The sequence below is a fragment of the Bubalus bubalis genome, chromosome 15 (assembly GCF_019923935.1).
Source record: "Bubalus bubalis isolate 160015118507 breed Murrah chromosome 15, NDDB_SH_1, whole genome shotgun sequence".
In the NCBI taxonomy this organism is placed as follows: domain Eukaryota; kingdom Metazoa; phylum Chordata; class Mammalia; order Artiodactyla; family Bovidae; genus Bubalus; species Bubalus bubalis.
Window position 1 is genome coordinate 25,018,367 of NC_059171.1, and position 23,377 is coordinate 25,041,743.

The following is a 23,377-nucleotide window of genomic DNA, read 5'->3' on the forward strand; positions in this document are numbered from 1 at the left end:
CTGGAGGAATCCAATAAAAAACAAGTTGACAATTACATCTCTCAGTTTGTCAATACCAACCTTGTGTTTGTGGTAAATATTAATGCTTCCTGTTTCTTGAGTTTTTGGTTGCATAATTTCAATTATATGAGCCAGCTACTGATCTCTTACTTCTAAGTGCTATCTCCTTGAGGTAAGGAACAAAACCAAGTATTGAGATTAGGACAGCATCCAATCAAAAAAAAAAAAAAATTCTAAAAATTGCAAACTGGAAGCTTCCTGGAGTCGCCCCCCTCTAGACTGTTAGGTAAACAAACACCAGAGCAAGTGTTGTTAATCCTGCTCCTGCTTGGTGCCTTTCACCATTCAGGGGAGAAAGAAGTGACTCTAATGCGGCCAGCCTTCTATTTTCAATCCCACAAGTGATGCAATCAGTTTGTCTGGATGCAGATCAGCAGGACCTCTCAGCATGACTGTGTAGTATAATCCTGTCTATAAAATATTCCTCCATGTTCTGCCAAAGAAGTGGTGGGCTCTTTGAAGGGCTCACTGACTTGGCAGCTGAAGCCCCATCATACTCAAAACTAGTAAGTCACACACCCAGACACAACTTCTGACATTCCTTGGGGAGGAAGCAAAGCTTAATTTAGATAATCCCCTTTGCAAAGTGTATTAGCTGATCCAAACCAGACCTGGCCAACTAATGGCATGTTGTTCTTACATTTCAGAGATGCTTCAATGTAGAAATAGCTTCTTGTTGCATTTGGAGGATTAAGATTCATTTAAGGAATAGGAGGAATGATCAATAAACTATTTTAAAATATATAAACAGCTTTGTGCTTGACCTTGACCTTTGATCCACTTAAATGGTGTTGGGGGTGGGGGGGCACATTTCTTTGTTGTTCTAGAAAGACCTTGGCAGAGTTTCTCCAATTCCATTTCACATACGAAAATAAACAATAACAATAAACATAATAGGGAAAGTATGCTGTGTATCACAAATACGTATTTCTGGCTTGTATAAAGAAAAACACTTTTTTTCGAAGTGGTTTGTGGAAGAATATACTTGGTTTAAGAATAGATGTCCCACCAACACTCCATTGCACACATGGATCCATCAACAGAAGACACAGCTAATTACAGAGATACGGAAATGCTAGAAGATTCAGCACTTTGATAGAAAAATACCCCCAGGAGCCACATGTGCAGCAACATCACACTTCAGGGTCAATGCATGTAAATTTTTTACAGCATGTGCACAGAAATGAACTTTAAGTTAAAATCTAAATCCTTGAATAAATTTTGAAATGCTTGTACTGCTAGAAAATGGAATTGCTATAATCTTGAAAAAAGAAGGAAAAAAAGAGAAAGGATGACTCTGAGCAGGAGGGAGGGAAAGAGAAGAGACAGACAAGGAGAGATGGAAAGAGCTGAGAACAAGTGACACTTAAGAAATTCATTTCATTTTGTAGTAAAGGGTGAGCCCTTTCAGGCTTCCCACTTTCTTTAAAGTATCCTGACAGCTACAGTGTTAGATACAGACAAAGAGATAACATGCATATCAGCAGGTGGAGAACTGAATAACCTAAATTCATGTTGATGACTTTCTTTTTAAACAAAGAAACCATGTGTGGTAACACACTTAATGCGAGATGAATCAAAACCACCCTAGGATACATCTATAAAATGAAATAATATGTAGTTTTTAAGAATTATACTAGAGGAATCTCCAAAGAAGGCTGCAAAACAGTGTGTACAGCATGATACAACTTTTTAAGAAAATATTTTTATGGTTTTTTTACAGCAACATATGAAGCTCTCTCAATGTGAGAGGGTCATGGTTTTTAATTTTCTTCTGAAATTTCTCAATTTCTACAGTAAATGTGTGTTATTTATAGAATTCTAAAAACAGCCTAAAAATAAGGCAAAACTGTCATTATTTTACTTCTTCATTCAAAGACAAATCTTTCACAATAGCATCTTGAAACATGATTATAAATGAGGTGTGCTTTTAGTAACAAAGTTAAAGCATGGTGGGACTCTAAATCAAGGGATAGTTGCAATATAGTATACCTGTCACATGTATGTTTCTTGTTACTGTGAATCTGCAGTGAGGTTTTGGTACTTTAAACAGGATTTTCAATTCCAGAACATTTAGTCATGCAACTAGTTCAGGGTCAAGTCCTATCGAGTTTATTTATAGTTACACAGTTTACCCCATGGCACAGTACAAAGATAAATGAATGTAGAACTTGGAAATACAAGTCACAGAGCATGGAGTGACCCCATTTGGACTCTATACCAAAGTCATGTTTATCTTCTTCATGTAAAAGTTTAATTATAATCATTGTCATTAAAGTCTACACTTAGCATAAAGTTGGGAATTCCTTCTAGGTTGCAGACGGTATTGTGAGAATGTGCCACAGTGGAAAAAATAGGACTAGGAACAAAGAACATGGATTACGTTCCCAGTTGTGCCACCGGAAGCTGTGTGACCTTGGATAGATCACTCACTTCCACTGAGTCTGTTTCCTCATCTATAAGGTGAAGAGGAGAACTAGAAGTTCATTGTAGGTGTTTTTTTGGTTTGGAATATGGTGGAAACTCCTGTTCCACCAAGACAATGGTATTGAACTAGTTTGTAGCAACACAATGATCTTTAAATCAAATAATACATAAGAACTGAAACTTCTTCAAGCTGTCCAAATATCCAGAAGAAAATACAGTTAATATAAAATATATTTGTGCTACAGAGGTCAGCATTTTGACTGAATTGTCCATCATGAATGTTAGTAATTTCAAAATAATGAGTTTACTAATCATCCTGGTTGCAAGATCTGTAAGACCCATTTCACTTACCTGAGATGATTAATTGTTTATAAAATATATCTATCAGTTCAGTCAATTCAGTCACTCAGTTGTATTTGATTCTTTGAAATCCCAACTGCAGCATGCCAGGCTTCTCTGTCCATCAACAACTCCCGGAGCCTACTCAAATTCATGTCCATCACGTCGGTGATGCCATACAACCATCTCATCCTCTGTCATCCCCTTCTCCTGCCTTCAATCTTTCCCAGTCTCAGGGTCTTTTCTAATGAGTCAGTTCTTAGCATCAGGTGGCCAAAGTATTGAAGTTTCAGTTTCAGCATCAGTTATTCCAACGAATATTCAGGACTGATTTCCCTTAGGATGGACTGGCTGGATTTCCTTGTACTCCAAGGAAATCTCGAGTCTTCTCTAACACCAGACTTCAAAAGCATCAGTCCTTTGGCACTCAGCTTTCTTTACAGTCCAACTCTCACATCCATACAAGACTACTGGAAAAATCAGAGCTTTGACTAGATGGACCTCTGTTGGCAAAGTACTGTCTCTGCTTTTTAATATACTGTCTGTTGCTGCTGCTAAGTCACTTCAGTCGTGTCCAACTCTGTGCGACCCCATAGACGGCAGCCTACCAGGCTCCTCTGTCCCTGGGACTCTCCAGGCAAGAACACTAGAGTGGGTTGCCATTTCCTTCTCTAATGCATTAAAGTGAAAAGTGAAAGTGAAGTCGCTCAGTCATGTCTGACTCTTCGTGACCCCATGGACTGCAGCCTACCAGGCTCCTCCATCCATGGGATTTTCCAGGCAAGAGTGCTGGAGTAGGATGCAATTGCCTTCTCCAATATGTTGTCTACGTTGGTCATAAGTTTTCTTCCAAGGAGCAAGAGTCTTTTAATTTCATGGCTGCAATCACCATCTGCAGTGATTTCGGAGCCCCAAAAAATAAAGTCTGTCACTGTTTTCATTGTTTCCCCATCTATTTACCGTGAAGTGATGGGACCGGATGCCATGATCTTAGTTTTCTGAATGTTGAGTGTTAAGCCCACTTTTTCACTCTCCTCTTTCACTTTCATCAAGAGGCTCTTTAGTTCTTCTTTGCTTCTGCCATAAGGGTGGTATCATCTGCATATCTGCAGTTATTGATATTTCTCCAGCAATCTTGATTCTAGCTTGTGCTTCATCCAGCATGGCATTTCACATGATGCACTCTGCATATAAGTTAAATAAGCAGGGGGACAATATACAGCCTTGACATATTCCTTTCCCTATTTGGATTCAGTCTCTTTTTCCATGTCCAGTTATAACTGTTGCTTCTTGATCTGCATACAGATATCTCAGGAGGCAGGTCAGGTGGTCTGGTATTCCCATCTCTTGAAGAATTTTCCAGAGTTTGTTGTGATCCACTCAGTCAAAGGCTTTGGCATAGTCTATAAAGCAGAAGTAGATATTTTTCTGGAACTCTCTTATTTTTTCAATGATCCAACAGATGATGGCAATTTGATCTCTGGTTTCTTTGCCTTTTCTAAATCCAGCTTCAACACCTGGAAGTTCACAGTTCATGTACTGTTGAAGCCTGGCTTGGAGAATTTTGAGCAGTATTTTGCTATCGTGTGAGATAAGTGTAATTTTGCAATAGTTTGAACATTCTTTGGCATTGCCTTTCTTTGGGATTGGAATGAAAACTGACCTTTTCCAGTCCTGTGGCCACTGCTGAGTTTTCCAAATTTGCTGGCATATTGAGTGCAGCACTTTCACAGCATCATCTTTTAGGATTTGAAATAGCTCAACTGGAATTCCATCACCTCCGCTAGCTTTGTTCGTAGTGATGCCTCCTCAGGCCCACTTGACTTCACATTCCAGGATGTCTGGCTCTAGGTGAGTGATCACACCCTCATGATTATCTTGGTCATGAAGATCTTTTTTGTACAGTTCTTCTGTGTATTCTTGCCACCTCTTCTTAATATCTTCTGCTTCTGTTAGGTCTATACCATTTCTGTCCTTTATTGTGCCCATCTTTGCATGAAATGTTCCCTTGGTATCTCTAATTTTCTTGAAGAGATCTCTAGTCTTTCCCATTCTATTGTTTCCTCTGTTTCTTTGCATTGATCACCGAGGAAGGCTTTATCTCTCCTTGCTATTCTTTGGAACTCTGCATTCAAATGGGTATATCTTTCCTTTTGTCCTTTCCCTTTAGCTTCTCTTCTTTTCTCAGCTATTTGTAAGGCCTCTTCAGACAACCATTTTGCCTTTTTGCATTTCTTTTCCTTGGGGATGGTCTTGATCACTTCCTCCTGTACGATGTCAGGAACCTCTGTCCATAGATCTTCAGGCACTCTATCAGATCTAATCCCTTGTATCAATTTGTCTATAGAGCTAACCAAATAAATTTATTATGTTCAGAGTTAATGACCTTAAATGGGGGGGTGAGGGGAGACAGCTCTTGAACCAGTTTGATAGGGAAGTAATTTTCTGAAAAGAAAATGTGCTTCTCTCTAGGGCAAGAACTCTGAATTCAACCATCTTGTAGGTCTGTAAATGGTTGAGGGCAGATAAAGTGATAATTCAATTTAGAGTTTCAGAAGCTCTGTTTTTTTCACTCTCACTATAGATTTTGGTTCTACTGAAACTTAATATTTTCTGTTACCAAATTTGGTCATAGAATTAATTTTTGTGGATATAGTAAGATTTGAACAACAGAATATTAGATAAATTAGTGTTAAAAGTTATAAAAAGCAAATATTTCAAGAGTGAAAGCAATAGTATTAATCTTATTTTTGCCATACTTGCTATAGTCACCTTAGACTCTCATTTCTTTTTATATTAAAAATTAATTTGCCTCTGTATTTTTCATCAAATTACGTCCATCTTAAGAGGTGGCAGCAGGTGGAAGATATAAGTACATATGTTCATATTTTTGCAATACAACAACCCTCACCTGTTTTTCTCATGAATCTTTAAGATTTCATTTGTCTGTTGAAGAAGTTGTTTCTCTAGCTTGTATGTTGATAATGAATTCTCCAGCAGTTGTATTTCAAGTCGAGACGTTTGATTTAGTACCTTAAGATAAAAGATAAAAACTTTTAAATCTTCACAAAGAGTCAAAATTATTATTTTAGGTTTTTTATTTAGCTATGTTTTCTTTTCAAGTAATATTTCTCTAGGATAATAAAATGGTCTACATTCTACTAAAAAATGCTTTACATGTCTCAAACATTATATTTGTTCAAGACTGAACTGCAATTGAATGAGAAAACTGAGTTGTTAAAACCATTTTCATATTTAAATTTTCATGTCCTCAATCCCTACATGACTTAGCAACTAAAATACCACCACCACAATCCCTAGGATAGCCCGCTGTGCTAGCTGCCTTATATGTGTGTGTATATATATCTCCAATATTTATAAGTACAAGATAATTGTTACTACAAGGTCTTAGGTACTGTATATAACTAAGAATAACTAATAGGCATGTAAAACATATCTTACTTGTCCCATCACCTAGAAAAAATTGATTAGAAATGTACAAACATCTCATGATACAGTTTAGACAGATTCACGAGCACAATTTACTGAACACCTATCATGTTAAAGAGTTCCAGAAATACATCTATTTCTGCTTTATTGACTATGCAAAAGCCTTTGATTGTGTGGATCACAATAAACTGTGGAAAATTCTGAAAGAGATGGGAATACCAGACCACCTGACCTGCCTCCTGAGAAACCTATATACAGGTCAGGAAGCAACAGTTAGAACTGGACATGGAACAACAGACTGGTTCCAAATAGGAAAAGGAGTACGTCAAGGCTGTATATTGTCACCCTGCTTATTTAACTTCTATGCAGAGTACATCATGAGAAACGCTGGGCTGGAAGAAGCACAAGCTGGAATCAAGATTGCCGGGAGAAGTGTCAATAACCTCAGATATGCAGATGACACCACCCTTATGGCAGAAAGTGAAGAGGAACTAAAAAGCCTCTTGATGAAAGTGAAAGAGGAGAGTGAAAAATTTGGCTTAAAGCTCAACATTCAGAAAACTAAGGTCATGGCATCTGGTCCCATCACTTCATGGCAAATAGATGGGGAAACAGTGGAAACAGTGGCAGACTTAATTTTTGGGGGTTCCAAAATCACTGCAGATGGTGATCGCGGCCATGAAATTGAAAGACACTTACTCCTTGGAAGGAAGGTTATGACCAACCTAGATAGCATATTGAAAAGCAGAGACATTACTTTGCCAACAAAGGTCTGTCTAGTCAAGGCTATGGTTTTTCCAGTAGTCATGTATGGATGTGAGAGTTGGACTGTGAAGACAGCTGAGTACTGAAGAGTTGATGCTTTTGAACTGTGGTGTTGGAGAAGACTCTTAAGAGTCCCTTGAACTGCAAAGAGATCCAACCAGTCCATTCTAAAGGAGATCAGTCCTGGGTGTTCTTTGGAAGGAATGATGCTAAAGCTGAAACTCCAGTACTTAGGCCACCTCATGTGAAGAGCTGACTCATTGGAAAAGACTCTGATGCTGGGAGGGATTGGGGGCAGGAGGAGAAGGGGACGACAGAGGATGAGATGCCTGGATGCATCACCGACCCCATGGACGTGAGTTTGAGTGAACTCTAGGAGTTGGTGATGGACAGGGCGGCCTGGCGTGCTTTCATGGAGTCGCAAAGAGTCAGACACGACTGAGCAACTGAACTGAACTGAACTGAACTGAAACATATCTTTGGGTTAGTTTTCTGTTTGTTTGTTTATTAACAAGAATGAAAATTTAGGAAATAATTAACTAGGGGATGAAACAGCTATATTTTTTGGTGAGATTTAGAACAGTGCTTGGCATAGAGAGGACCCTCAATATTTATTGAATGAATGCATTCATTGTCTCATTGAATCAAGCATATCATATGCCGTTAAAATCTATTTTCTCCTTTATTCTCTGTAGTCTCTGATCATACTTCCTAATATTCTCAAATACCAAAATTTTCATTTTACAGAGGATAAAATTTGGTCTTCATGTCTGAGAAGAACATGAGAAAACATTGAGAACAAAATGGAACCATCAAAAATTGAAAATTAAGTTGCCTATATCTAAGTCTGGAGACACTATAGCCCCTAATTTTTCTCTATGTTGTCCTACCTCCAGTCCCTGTGCTACACAGCAACCAGAGTGCTCTTCTAAAAAACATAAATCAGATGTCATGTCCTCTGTTAAATATGCTTATGACTTCTCTTTAAAATCAGAACAAATTCCAAAGTTCTCAGCCTAACTTTCAAGGTCCTATGTGATCAGGACCCTAACTACTTCTCAAATTTCACTTCTTTTCCATTCTCTTCCCTGCTCATTATGCCCCAATCACACTGGCCTTCTTACTGCTACCCCAACATGCCAAATTAATCTCCACCTCAGGGTCTTTGCAGTTTCCCCTGCCTGGAATGTCCATCCATTCCCAGATGCATGGGTGATTTATTCTTATAATTCAAGTCTTATCTAAGGAGGCCTGTCCTGGCTAGTCTCTGTAAAGGAGCTCCCCCATCATCCATCAGGTGGCCCTGTTTTACTTTTTAAATGAAATCATCCTGTCAGTTCACTCATATACTCTCATTCTGCCCCATGAAGATGTCAGCTGCACAAAGGGAGGACTAGTTCACCTGAGGCCCTTGAAACCTCTGGAGCCCAGCATGAGGCCTGGAATCCTGGACATTCAGAGCTACTCGTTAGATGCTAACCAAAGGCTAGTGAGTCAGTTTTCAAGTTGGGTGATGCTCAGACACAGAGTAACAGGCCAGGTGAGCATCAAGCTGGACTTCCGTTTTAACAGTCCCAATCTAAAGCAGTGTCTGAATGTAGGAGAAACAAGGGAACAAGTCTCAAATGTCCAGGCTAAGCTTTAGGTCATCTTAGGCCAATTTTGAATACAAAAGGCAATCCCTTTTCTTCTCTCTCCATCACTTTAATCCAAGAGCTGCTTTATTTCAACTCTCTCCCTTTATGTATTAAAATAGGCCTGAAGTTCAAAAGCAGGCAACTGAAGAGAATTGTACAGGAAACTATGATAAATTGACCACTTTCTTTCTATGTGTCTATGGAACTTACTGCTTAGCAATAATATGAGTGTTCCATTAAAATGACAAAAGACATTTCCTTTAGCCTAAACATGTTCCAAAAGCACATATCAGAAAGAAAGAGAGAAAGAAGGGGAAAACATAAAAGGGTAACGAGAGGAAAGGAGAGGAGAGAAGAGGAAAGGAAAGGGGAAAGTGAAGCGTATGTAACACAAGCCCTCAATAAACAATTTCAAAGCATAAATTTTTCACAATATACCATACAGTAAGGAAGATATGGGCTTCCCAGGTGGTTCAGTGGTAAAGAATCCACCGGCAGTGCAGGAGAAATGAGTTCAATTCTTGGGTCAGGAAGATCCCTTGGAGAAGGAAATGGTAACCCACTCCGGTATTTCTGCCTGGTAAATCCCATGAACAGAGACGCCTGGTGGGCTACAGTCCATGGGGTCACAAAGAGTTGGATATGACTTAGCAACTAAAGCAACAAGAAAAAATGATCTAAGACTTGGAACTGAGGATTTATAGACTATAAAATTTCAGTTCTTTCTTTAAAAAATAAGCAAAATTTTAAAAATAAAAATTACTATTTTCTTAAAGAAAGTGAGCTAGATAATTTCATCCAGCTTCCCTTTAATACTTAAGTTCCTCTAACCTTCCTTAAAAGGAAAATATTCCATATTAAAAAATTCCTTTGACTGGCATATTAACTTTAAAATCTGCCTTGCTGTAGGATTCTGTTTTCTTTACTTTAACTACGTTTTTCAAATTAAAAAAAAAAAAAAATAGAACACAAGGTATGATGACTCAGCAATTAGACTTTTACAGAAGAATGAAGGCTAATATACGTACACGGAAGGAGAGTTAGAAGTTAGTTAGATGATCACCATTTTACAAAATCAAAGAAATAATTTATTTGGTCAGTGATGGGTAGTGTGACAATGTATCAGTCTACAGGGCTTTTGCTAATTTCCAAGGGGAAAGTGGACAATTGGAATGGAGAGCTATAGGGTCTTTTTACCCTAACCAACTTAGAATTAGTGTTACCGAGATGGTGGCAAGCTGGCATTTATGTCTTCTGATGAGATGAAATAAGAAGTGACTAGTAATTCTACAAAGCACACCCACCACCATGTCCAACTTAACCCAATTAAGCCTGTAGACCTAACTTTCAGTTAAAAAAAATACAGGGGATGGAAAAGTAAATTAAAAACATATCATAAAGAAATATTCAGACAAATTAAGAATATGAGACACTATACAGAACAACTGACCAAGTATCTTTAAAATCTCAAGAAAAACAAAAAGTTAAACAGAAAGACAAATAGTATATGTTATCACTTATATGAAGAATCTAAAAAAACAAACTAGTGAATATAACAAAAAAGAAACAGACTCACAGTTATAGAGAACAATTTAGTGGTTACCAGTGGGGAGAAGGAAGTGAGGAAGGGTCAAGATAGGGGTAGGGGACTAAGGAGTACAAACTATTACGTATAAAACAAATGGATCTTCCCTGGTAGTTCAGCAGTAAAGAGTGCCTGCAACGCAGGAGATGACCCAGGTTCAATCCCTGGGTCAGGAAGATCCCCTGGAGAAGGGCAGGATAACCCACTCCAGTTTTCTTGGTGGAGAATCCCATGGATAGAGCCTGGTGGACTACACAGTCCATAGGGTCACAAAGAGTCAGACAATGACTGAAGTGACTGAGTGTGCATGCACACATAAAATAAATGTTACAATGATACACTGTACAACACAGGGAATAGAGTTGATAATTTATAACTTCAAATGAAGTATAATCTTTAAAAATTGTGAATCATTATGCTGTATGTTGATTTCCTTGCCTGGAAAATCCCATGGACAGAGGAGCCTGATAGGCTACAGCCCATGGGGTTGCAAAGAGTCGGACACGACTGAGCGACTTCACTTTATGCTGTACACCTGAAACTTATATACTATTGTAAATCAACTATACTTCAATTTTAAAAAATGTAACATTGCTTCAAATTGAAAGAGACTATTAAGTCTTAAAAAATAGAGTTCATCGCAGCACTGTTTATAATAGCCAGGACATGGAAGCAACCTAGATGTCCATCAGCAGATGAATGGATAAGAAAGCTGTGGTACATATACACAATGGAGTATTACTCAGCCATTAAAAAGAATACATTTGAATCAGTTCTAATGAGGTCGATGAAACTGGAGCCTATTATACAGAGTCAAGTAAGCCAGAAAGAAAAACACCAATACAGTATACTAACACATATATATGGAATTTAGAAAGATGGTAATGATAACCCTGTATGCGAGACAGCAAGAGACACAGATGCATAGAACAGTCTTTTGGACTCTGTGGGAGAGGGAGAGGGTAGGATGCTTTGGGAGAATGGCATTGAAACATGTATAATATCATATAAGAAACGAATTGCCAGTCCAGGTTCGATGCAGGATACAGGATGCTTGGGGCTGGTGCACTGGGATGACCCAGAAGGATGGTATGGGGAGGGAGGTGGGAGGCGGGTTCAGGATGGGGAGCACATGTACACCCGTGGTGGCTTCACGTTGATGTATGGCAAAACCAATACAATATTGTAAAATAATTAGCCTCCACTTAAAATAAATAAATTTAAATTAAAAAAAATAAAAAAATAAAATGCCAATAAAATTTTTGGTAAAAAGTTGAGGAAATCTGTGAAAATTAGATAATCTTAGAGAATTATTATTAATAATATATCAATAATCTATATATAGATGACACCACCCTTATGGCAGAAATCAAAGAGGAACTAAAGAGACTCTTGATGAAGGTAAAAAAGGAGAGTGAAAAAGCTGGCTTAAAACTGAACATTCAAAAAACTAAGATCACGGCATCCGGTCCCATTACTTCATGGCAAATAGATAAGGAAACAATGGAAAAAGTGACAGACTTTTTCTTGGGCTCCAAAATCACTGAGGATGTGACTACAGCCATGAAATTAAAGCTCGCTTGCTCCTTGGATGAAAAGCTAGACCAACCTAGACAGCACATTAAAAAGCAGAGACATTACTTTGCCAAAAAAGATCCACATAGTCAAAGCAATGGTTTTTTCAGTAGTCATGTATGGTTATGAGAGTTGGACAAGAAAGAAGGTTGAGTAGTGAAGAATTGATGCTTTTGAACTGTGGTGTTGGAGAAGACTCTTGGGGAGTCCCTTGGACTGCAAGGAGATCAAACCAGTCAATCATAAAGAAAATCAATGCTGAATATGCATTTGAAGGACTGATGGTACAGCTGAAACTCCACTACTTTGGCCACCTGATACAAAGAGCTGATTCATTGGAAAAGGCCCTGATGCTGTGAAAGGTAGAAGGCCGGAGGAAAAGGGGACAACAGAGGACAAGATGTTTGAATGGCATCACCGACTCAATGGACATGAGTTTGAGCAAGTTCTGGGAGTTGGTGATGGACAGCAAAGCCTGGCATGCTGCAGTCCATGGGGTCACAGAGTGAGACACGACTGAGAGACTGAACAACAACAATGTGACTATTATTAGTGAATTTAATCATTCAACATGTATTTATTGATAGCCTGTTGTGTGAGTACTATTTTAAATCCTAAGGATAGAGTAGTGACCAAGATAGACAAAATCCTTGCTCTCTATGAGTTGGAATCTTGGTGCAGGAGTTAATCAGCTATTGCTGTAGAAAGCCAGATAGTAAATATCTTAGTCTTAGCAGGCCCTGGTGCAACTACTCAATTCTGCTCTCTTATTAAGGAAAAGAAGCTATGACAAACCTAGTTCATTCAGTCAGTTCAGTCGCTCAGTCATGTCCAACTCTTTGCAACCCCATGAATCGCAGCATGCCAGGCCTTCCTGTCCATCACCAACTCCCAGAGTTCACTTAAACTCATGTCCATCGAGTCAGTGATGCCATCCAGCCATCTTATCCTCTGTCGTCCCCTTCTCCTCCTGCCCCCAATCCCTCCCAGCATAAGTCCTTTTCAATGAGTCAACTCTTCACATGAGGTAGCCAAAGCATTGGAGTTTCAGCTTTAGCATCAGTCCTTCCAATGAACACCCAGGACTGATTTCCTTTAGAATGGACTGGTTGGATCTCCTTGCAGTAGACAGCATATTAAAAAGCAGAGACATTACTTTGCCAACAAAGGTCTGTCTAGTCTAAGCTATGGTTTTTCCAGTAGTCATGTATGGATGTGAGTGTTGAACTGTAAAGACAGCTGAGTGCTGAAGAATTGATGCTTTTGAACTGTGGTGTTTAAGACTCTTGAGAGTCCCTTGGACTGCAAGGAGATCCAACCAGTCCATCCTAAAGTAAATCAGTCCTGAATATTAATTGAAAGGACTGATGCTGAAGCTGAAGCTCCAATAGTTTAGCCACCTGATGCAAAGAGCTAACTCATTAGAAAAGACCCTGATGTTGGGAAAGGTTGAAGGCAGGAGGAGAAGGGGACAACAGAGGATGAGATGGTTGGATGGCATCATTGACTCCATGGTCATGAGTTTGACCAAGCTCTGGGAGATGGTGATGAATAGGGTAGCCTGGTGTGGTGCAGTCCATGGGGTCACAGAATCGGACACGACTGAACGACTGGACAACAACATTGAGAAACCACCCATATGCAACATATAAAACTTTATTTTGCAAAAATAAAATGCCATTGAAAAATGGCATTTCAAATTTGACTGAGCCCTCTTCTAATGGGTTATCAAACCCTTTTCCAGACCTTGTGAGAAAATTAATTATCAGGGTATTTTCCTTGGATGACTCATTAGCAAATTTATTTTACTGCCGTTTCAATTCAGTCAAAAAGTTAAATATTTACTCAGCTATCCTCTCATCAAGTTAAAGAGATAGTGGTTCAACTTTGAGTGCTGACCTTTCTGTTCTTTCAAACCTATTTTTGCTTAGACATACAAGCTCATTGTTTAAATGTTCCTGAACTACTTTAAGTTTACAATTGTATGAGTCGAGTCCAAACAACAGGTGTGATCGTTTGTGACCTCTAAGAAGCAGATACCAGGCTGCAGGAAATTAATTAGGGGAAATGCCTGTGAGAGAAAATTGGGGAAAAGCCAGAGTTGACTAGGGTCTCCTTCTGACTGGGATGTAGATCTAACCACAATGAAGAAGAGAGGGAAAGGAGTAAGGCTAACTGGACGTCTTAGTATGCAGGGAGTTGTGCTAAAGTTTGGCAAGGCTGATGATGGAGAGCCCTTAGCCAGGTCATGTGTCAGTGGCATCTTACAGCGACCAGGAGTGGGTCTAAATATCACTGCCACAATACGTCCTTGGCTGGAAGGGGCCACTGAGAATTGTGGTCTCTGTACTAACACAGTGATGGATTTCAGAGCCCAGCAGCGGGGGCCATTGATCTATTACACCTCTGCACCAGCAGGAGATTGGAAAGGTGCATTTTATGACTGTGAGGGAGGCTCCATAGCTAATTAATGGAAAGTCAAGAAAGAAATGCTTTAGCAAATTTTTGTCACATTAACTCAAGCTCACTGAGTATAAAGACTGCTTTACTTATTGCTATATTCTATTTGGTGCTTATTAAAATATTTTGCATCAAGGAGGTATTCAAAACATATCTTTAAAATTTTTATTAAATTACGTTTCTAAAACTATGGCTCTATATAAATGATTGGAAGTTGGAGGATAATTACACTGTTTCTATAGAACTTCTTTATATTAATAGTTACACAGCCAGAAAGTGAGAAGGACAGCAGTGGTTACATGAGATGATGTGCAGGCACAGGGTGAAAACCAATAGATGGTGGTTCCCTCAGCAGCAGTAGCAAAAGCAGCAGCTTCATCATTTATAGAAAATGTTCTGTTGCCACTATTAGGTCCACATTAATTTGCTTTATCTGAAATTCATTTTATCCTCTGCTAGAACCCCAGTTGCATCTGTAGCCTCTGAGAGAGAAAGGAATCACAAGAGAGAGAGGAGTATAGACAGAAAGCCTGTACAGCATGTAGACTCTCATGCCAGACAATCTGGGTTCAAATCTTCCCTCTAATATTCACAAGTTTTTTCACCTGGGGCCAATTTCTTTACCTCTCTTGAGTTTCAGCTTCCACATCTTTAACAAGGGATGGTAATAATATCGACCCCACTAAATATTTGTTTAAAAATAATTAAAAACTAATACAGATTGATTATACTCTTTGCAGCCAAAGATGGAAAAGTTCTACACAGTCAGCAAAAACAAGACTGGGAGCTGACTGCGGCACAGACCATGAACTCCTTATTGCCAAATTCAGACTTAAATTGAAGAAGGTAGGGAAAACCACTAGACCATTCAGGTATGACCTAAATCAAATCCCTTACAATTTTATGGTGGAAGTAACAAATAGATTCAAGGGATTAGATCTGATAGACAGAGTGCCTAAAGATCTATGGACAAAAGTTCCTGACATTGTACAGGAGACTGGGATCAAGACCATCCCCAAGGAAAAGAAATGCAAAAAGGCAAAATGGTTATCTGAGGAGGCCTTACAAATAGCTGTGCATAGAAGAGAAGTGAAAGGCAAAGGAGAAAAGGAAAGATACACTCATTTGAATGCAGAGTTCCAAAGACTAGCAAGGAGAGATAAGAAAGCCTTCCTTAGTGATCAGTGCAAAGAAATAGAGGAAAACAATAGAATAGGAAAGACTAGAGAGCTCTTCAAGAAAATGAGAGATACCATGGGAACATTTCATGCAAAGATGGGCACAATAAAGGACAAAAATGGTACAGACCTAACAGAAGCAGAAGATATTAAGAGGTGGCAAGAATACACAGAAGAACTGTACAAAAAAGATCTTGATTACCCAGATAATCACAATGGTGTGATCACTCACCTAGAGCCAGACATCCTGGAATGTGAAGTCAAGTGGGCCTGAGGAGGCATCACTACGAACAAAGCTAGTGGAGGTGATGGAATTCCAGTTGAGCTATTTCAAATCCTAAAAGATGATGCTGTGAAAGTGCTGCACTCAATATGCCAGCAAATTTGGAAAACTCAGCAGTGAAAAAGTTGGCTTAAAACTCAATATTCAGAAAACTAAGATCATGGCATCTGGTCCCATCACTTCATGGCAAATAGATGGGGAAACAGTAAGAGACTTTATTTTGGGGGGCTCCAAAATCACTGCAGATGCTGACTGAAGCCATGAAATTAAAAGATGTTTGTTCTGCTCCTTGGAAGAAAAGTTATGAGCAACCTAGACAGCATATTAAAAAGCAGAGACATTACTTTGCCAACAAAGGCTTGTCTAGTCAAAGCTATGGTTTTTCCAGTAGTCACGTGTGGATGTGAGAGTTGGACTAAAAGAAAGCTGAGCACTGAAGAATTGATGTTTTGAACTGTGGTGTTGGAGAAGACTCTTGAGAGTCCCTTGGAATACAAGGAGATCCAACCAGTCCATCCTAAAGGAGATCGGTCCTGAATATTCATTGGAAGGACTGATGCTGAAGCTGAAACTCCAATACTTTGGCCACCTGATGCGAAGAACTGACTCATTTGAAAAGACCCTGATACTGGGAAAGATTGAGAGCAGGAGGAGAAGGGGACAACAGAGGATGAGTTAGTTAGATGGCATCACCGACACAGTGGACATGAGTAAACTCTGTGAGTTGGTGATGGACAGGGAGGTCTGGCATGCTGCAGTCCATGGGTTCCCAAGGAGTCAGACATGACTGAGTGACTGAACTGAACTGAATTGAATATATGTAAAATTGCTTTAAAAAGAGGTAAGCGCAGATTATTAGAGGTGAATTTTAATATACATTTTTTTTGTCTACTAGTGTACATTGACTCAAAATTGGCCTGAGGAAGAAGTCAGAAATAGATTCACACTACAGGAAGAGGCATGAATAATATCTGAAATGAATCCCTTCACACTGTGCGCTTGGAAGAGGAATTAGAAAGAGAGAAGATATTGGTATGAACTGGTAACAGAGTAAAGAAAACATTGCAAGCTAAACTAAGGAGGAAGGGACAGGCCCAGCATTGGTTCCTGGTCTCACCACCATGACCAGCAGGGTTATTTAATTGTACTCATTCTCTCTCTTTTCTCATTATGATGCTTATTGAGCACAAGAATACTTTTAAACACCACTGCAATAATTCCAAGGTTCTCCCTACTTTAATTAAGTTCAAGTCTAGAAGGTCAGCAGAAGACTAAAAAGCAGTAAGTTACTTATCTTTATAACAACATCATGTGAAAGCTAGGGCATTAAAATACACTGCAAAACTATTGGCATGAATTCCTAAAATAACTGAGACCTGAAATGAGTTTAGGAATAGTAAGACTTACCAAAGTGAAATAAAGTAGACTGAATAAGGGAAGAAAAACCTGGGAGCATACCCGGATAGCACTAAAGGTTTATAAATGCTTATGACAAAAGAATAGAGTGTACTGAGATTAAGGAATAATCTAGGACTCACTTTGTAAACCTGGCCTTGCATTAGAACTTGAATAATTAGGTTTTAGGGCTTCTCTGATAGCACAGTTGGTAAAGAATCCACCTGCAATGCAGGAGACCCCAGTTTAAGCCCTGGTTTGGGAAGATCTGCTGGAGAAGGAATAGGCTACCCACTCCAGTATTCTTGGGCTTCCCTTGTGGCTCAGCTGGTAAAGAATCACCTGCAATGTGGGAGACTGTTCAATCCCTGGGTTGGGAAGATCCCCTGGAGAAGGGAAAGGCTACCCACTCCAGTATTCTGGCCTACAGAATTCCATGGACTTTTAGTCCATGGGGTTGCATAGAGTCAGGCACGACTGAGCAACTTTTACTTTCAATTAGATTTAAGTAGAATATGTATGGCGCTTCTCAGATGGCGCTAGTGGTAAAGAACCCTCCTGCCAATGCAGGTATTGTTACTAATCAAGGAGGCAAGAAAAGGAAAGAAATGTGTATGTTTCAGTTTGAGTACCAAACTCAATTCACTAGCTGTATCAACAGAGGATGAGATGGTTGGGTGGCATAATTAACACAATGGACTTGAGTTTGAGCAAACTCCAGGAGATAGTGAAGGACAGGAAAGCCAGGTTTTCTGCAGTCCATGGGGTCAGAATTGGACACAACTTAGCTATGGAGAAGGGAATGGCATGCACTCCAGTATTCTTGCCTGGAAAATCCCATGGATGGAGGTGCCTGGTAGGCTGCAGTCCATGGGGTCGCCAAGAGTCAGACACGACAGAGCGACTTCACTTTCACTTTTTACTTTCATGCATTGGAGGAGGAAATGGCAACCCACTCCAGTGTTCTTGCCCGGAGAATCCCAAGGACGGGGAGCCTGGTGGCCTGCCATCTATGGGGTCGCACAGAGTAGGACACGACTGAAGTGACTTAGCAGCAGCAGCAGTAGCTACTGAACAACAACAAGCTGTATCAATATGAGAAAACCACTCAAGCTTTCTGTTCTAAATAGTCTTCATGAATATCATTTGTCCATGAGAAAGTGGTTTGCATAATATAAAATGCCCTGTCCATATAAATTATTATTGCTATTTGTCTTTAAATATCAACATTTGACCTATGATGCCATTAACACAAATGACATAAAACAGAAACAAGGTTGTATGTTGGAGGACAGGGAAGCCTGTCATGCTGCAGTCCACGGGGTTGCAAAGAGTTGGACACCACTTAGCAACTGAATAATAACAAAGATTGCATATTATTTTTGAATTTATATTGTTAAAAGTTAAACATTAGAGGCCATCGGACTGCGATGACTCTAATGCCTTGGTAACCTACATAAGCAAACCTAAATCTAAGCCAGAGTCAATGGGCTTAAATCCATGAAAATGAAACTTAAGAACAACCAATCACAAACAGCCAACTAGGCTTTCCTAAATAAGGCAAATGCTTAAGCTATGGCCAATCAAATAATTTCCTTGCTTTGCTTCTAAATCTTCCAAATTAAAACCTTTCCCTTTGTGCCTGTAGTAGAGCTACTTTTGGGCTGCACAATTTAAATCAATGTTTGCTTAAGTAAACTTGAAAAGTTTAATGTGCCTCGGTTTATCTTTTCACAATATAGTTCACCTTCAATTCCAGATATCAACTTCATTGAGACAGAATCATCCTCTGGATTTCAAGATGGTAAATGGACTAACCATTTCCATGTCTAAAAGGGGACCAAGAGATTATCTTCCAGTCATCAAAAATAATATTTTCATTAAACTGTGACAGTAGACTTGGTAGACTTGTGACTGCTAAGTCACTTCAGTCGTGTCTGACTCTGTGTGACCCCACAGACGGCAGCCCACCAGGCTCCCCCGTCCCTGGGGTTCTGCAGGCAAGAACACTGGAGTGGGTTGCCATTTCCTTCTCCAATGCATGAAAGTAAAAAGTGAAAGTGAAGTCGCGCAGTCGTGTCCGACTCTTGGTGACCCCATGGACTGCAGCCTACCAGGCTCCTCCACCCATGGGATTTTCCAGGCAAGAGTACTGGAGTGGGGTGCCATTGCCTTCTCCGAGACTTGTGACAGTGATAGTTAAAAGACATTTTACTGACTTGAACATAAGTATGTCATTGTCCATAGTAGGGTGATATATAATATATAATACATATATACATATGTGTACATACGGGGCTTCCCTGGTGGCACAGTGGTAAAAGAATCCACCTGCCAATGCAGGAGATTCAAGAGACATGTTTGATCCCTGGGTCAGGAAGATCTCCTGGAGGAGGAAATGGCAACTTGCCTGAAATATTCCATGGGCAGAGGAGCCTGGCAGGCCACAGTCCAAAGAGTCAGACACTACTGAACAACTGAGCACACACACATATCTGAACATACATATGAAGACAGAGTTTTAATTTACTTTTCATTATAAAATCATGCTGACAAAAAGAAAATCTACACATTCCAGGTCAGTTCATTTGGGGTTATCCTTCCTATCCACTGACTGCACAAAACCTCTGCAGGTGCCATTATGGTAGAGTACTACCAGAGATAAAAGAGTATAGGTCAAAATGTACATCAAAGGCACTGATTTGACACAAACGCTTATTCTGCTTGACACAGGTTATATCACAGTTGGTAGTTGCAGTGTTTATTTGAAATTTAAATGCTGATTAAGTGCTTTGCCAGTTCTGTTTTTGCAAACATACAAAGCTAAATATATCAACTCTCATGAAATCAAGAGAAGCATGCCTAGCATGTCAGGCAGTCATTGTTGTTATTACCAATAAACAAAAATGTATATGTTTCCACAATCTCAGTGCTGAAATGTGCTTTGTGTTTATGAAGTAAGCTAAAGGAAAAAAAAGAAATCTTTCCAGTTAAGAGTTTGTCAACTCTGGGTCTGCGACATACCTGGGTCTCAACATCTGTCAGCTTTCTGGTCTGCTCTGCGGTCTGAGAGAGGAGGCTGGTCCCTATCTCAAGCATGGTGGCCGTGTGGTTCTGAACTGCATTCTGCTGTATCTGAGCCATCTCCGACTTCATATTTTCCACAATGTAATTCTCAATCTGCAAGAGATGAAGGGCAAGGCATACTACATTATAAGCAAAGCCTTTCGGTTGGAGCATGTAATATTTACAATGACAAAACAAGACACAGCTGGCAAATCAGCCATCTGGCAGAAATCCTCTGCAACTCTGGGAGCTGGGGAAATGGGACAGAGCACACAGAAACACAGTTGCTAACAAACTCCTGATATACTGATGCACATATCTAATCAACACAATCAGCATGGAAATTCCCGCTTGGCTAGTGCTTTCTCATTTAACCCTTACAGCAAAGGTGTGAGAGTCACGCATGGATGAACTCACTGTTCTTTTCATTTTATAGGTGAGGAAACAGAATTAGAGAAGGTCAGTGATGAGCCTAAGGTCATTCAGCAAAAACTCAACAAAGTGACCAGAATAATTTAAATCTAAATCTTGGTTCTCTGGTCTTCATTATTATCATAATGACCACTCAACTTTGAGAATAATTCCACCTCCTCTGTAATGAAAAATAAAAGATTATGCTGGGTTAGAGAAATGGGACAAGTAGTGGGAGGGGGACAGTTATCCAAAACACAAGCCTTTTAAAGGAATATTAAAGTATAGGCAAGAGCATATGAAATGAGCGGCAGAGCCTCAGAGCTTCTCAGTGCTCCTTCACAAAGAGAAAAAAAAAAAAACCCTCACTGAAACTATGGTCCATAAAGCAGCATTTGCCTTTCTTGCTTTGGGCAACATTTAGTCCTTTATGGTGCCATCTTAGAAAATACTACAGTTGTAAAATAAATAGTACCATAGAGGCCAAGAAGAATTACTAAGTGACTTAATATAAGGGAGCCCATTAGGCACCTGGGAGAATACGGCTGAGCACGTGCACTGCTTGAAAAATACAGAAAGAAGCCTGCACTTCCCTCTCACTGCACTTAATTCTCCCCCAGCATTGTGTGGTGACTACATTTTATTACCCAATTACACATATGGGGAAAACTGCATCCGAGAGAAGTCAGGTCCAAGGCCACACACCACAAAACAGTCAGACTTGGAATTGAGTACTGAAGTCCTTAACTCTCATACCAACACTGTTAACCACTGGAGAGTTCTGCCAAGTCGTGCTTCACAAGCTGGGTTCCAAATCATTAACAGCTACGTGATTTTTACTGATTTGGTGAACCAAAATACATCCCCTATTTTATAATCTATAGTAACACTATTGTCATGTAATAAATATAGCCTAAAACTAAATTCTTCTCTGTAAACTTTGGCAGTTCACTTTCTAACAACATCTCTTATTTCTATTCCTCAAATGTGAGTCTGCTCCAAGCTAAAGAAAATGAAAGGTCAGAATTAAACTCATGTTATTACTAATAAGTTCTGACCTTGTTCGTGGTCAATATAAGGTAACTCCCCTTCATCCTTTATTCCCAAATTAGAAGTAGGGGGAAACAAATTTTTTTATATATAAAACAATTACAAAATAGATTAGGATACATATCTAGAAATTATCTTAACAATATTTATGTCTCTAGGCTAAATTCAATCTTGGCTTTATTCCAATTGAACTAACATTTAAACAACAATAGAAGCGTAGGAGAACAGAGGGTAGATTGGAGTATCAGACATCTATTGTTTTGGATTCTGCTCATATGTTCCTTTTTTTTTCTAATAACATCCCTTAACTTTCTTTTGGAATAGTGTCTTTCCTCCTTCACAACAAATTATTTGAGTAGAATTGTCCTACCCTAGCTTCAGGGATAGGTACATGTTTGAGCCTGACAAACCACAATGTTCTGCTCTTGCTTGGAGAGAATGAATTGTTCAAGAATGAAAAGATACCATAAGCAAAGCCATTAGGTCTCAGTTATGCAATTCTGTCCAACATTTACAAAAGAACTTCTTTTTCCTCTGTGGTAAGTTGGTAACATATATGCTTGACACTTGATGTCTCATTTTGCCATCACAAAACCAGTGCCAGCCTAAGAATGAGGCTAAGTCAGAAAGATAGGTAGGTAGGTAGACAGATAGCCAGGTAATACAAACAGAAGGGTACTTTTAGAGTACCTCAATCTTGTCATGTTTTCAGCCAGATTCATCCTTGGACATGCAGTTGTAAACTGTGTGATGTTCCTTGAGTGAAGTCGCTCAGTCGTGTCCAACTCTTTGCGACCTCATGGACTGTAGCCCACCAGGCTTCTCCATCCATGGGATTTTCCAGGCAAAAATACTGGAGTGGGTTGCCATTTCCTTCTCCAGGGGATCTTCCTGACCCAGGGAGCAGCCCACTTTTTTTTTTTTTCTTTTGCTTCAATCACATTGATTTAAGTTTCTAACAATGAATGCTTAGCAAAGGAAGCCTCAAGCACGTATTAGCAGTATGCGTCATGCTTATCCAGAAATCTGGGGCAGTACATAAATGTGTATATTCTCAAAAACAGCAGATAAATCTCCATCATGGAGATGATATCTGGCATTTATAGCTGACATTTAGCCATTGTCTACTATGCTGCAGGCACTGAGCTAAGTGCTTTTCCTTTTATGATGACACTTAAACCCTATAACAATTATATATGGTAGGTATTGTTATGGCCATTTTATAGGTGAGACTACTAAGGCTTAGAAAATCCACAGCTTGCTCAAGAACAAATAAGAATTCAACCCCCAGTGCTAAAATCTATGTTTTTAACCTTTAATCTAGTCATCTTAAGCGCTACTTAATTACTCTATGAGTTTCCCAGGTGGCTCCAAGAATCCTCCTGCAATGCAGGAGACGCAGGAGACCTGGGTTCCATCCCTGGGTCAGGAAGATCCCCTGGAGGAGGAAATGGCAGTGCAGTCCAGTATGATTGCCTGGGAAATCCCACGGACAGAGGGGCCTGGCAGCCTACGGTCCATGGGGTTGCAAAGAAATAGACTCGACCTTGGGACTAAAGAACAGCTAGCCTCTTCCCTTGTTCACAAAATGGCAATTTTCTTGAGTAAAAGTGATTTAGACCATCAAAATTATTTTATGCCAGATTTCACGCTTACCAAGAAATTTCAACTAACAACTTGTTTTCCCTACGTAGAT

General features: G+C 39.5%; 1 protein-coding gene across 1 annotated transcript in view; it reads right to left on the minus strand.

Annotated features, from left to right (window-relative positions):
- Window positions 1–23,377, minus strand: part of ANGPT1 (angiopoietin 1) — a 301,739-nt gene that overhangs the window by 98,214 nt on the left and 180,148 nt on the right. Inside the window, exons 2-3 of the mRNA XM_025265176.2 lie at window positions 20,179–20,334; window positions 5,738–5,859 (exon numbers count right to left, since the gene is read on the minus strand). Coding sequence (XP_025120961.1) covers window positions 5,738–5,859; window positions 20,179–20,334 — 278 coding nt within the window. The remainder of the gene's footprint in view (window positions 1–5,737; window positions 5,860–20,178; window positions 20,335–23,377) is intronic.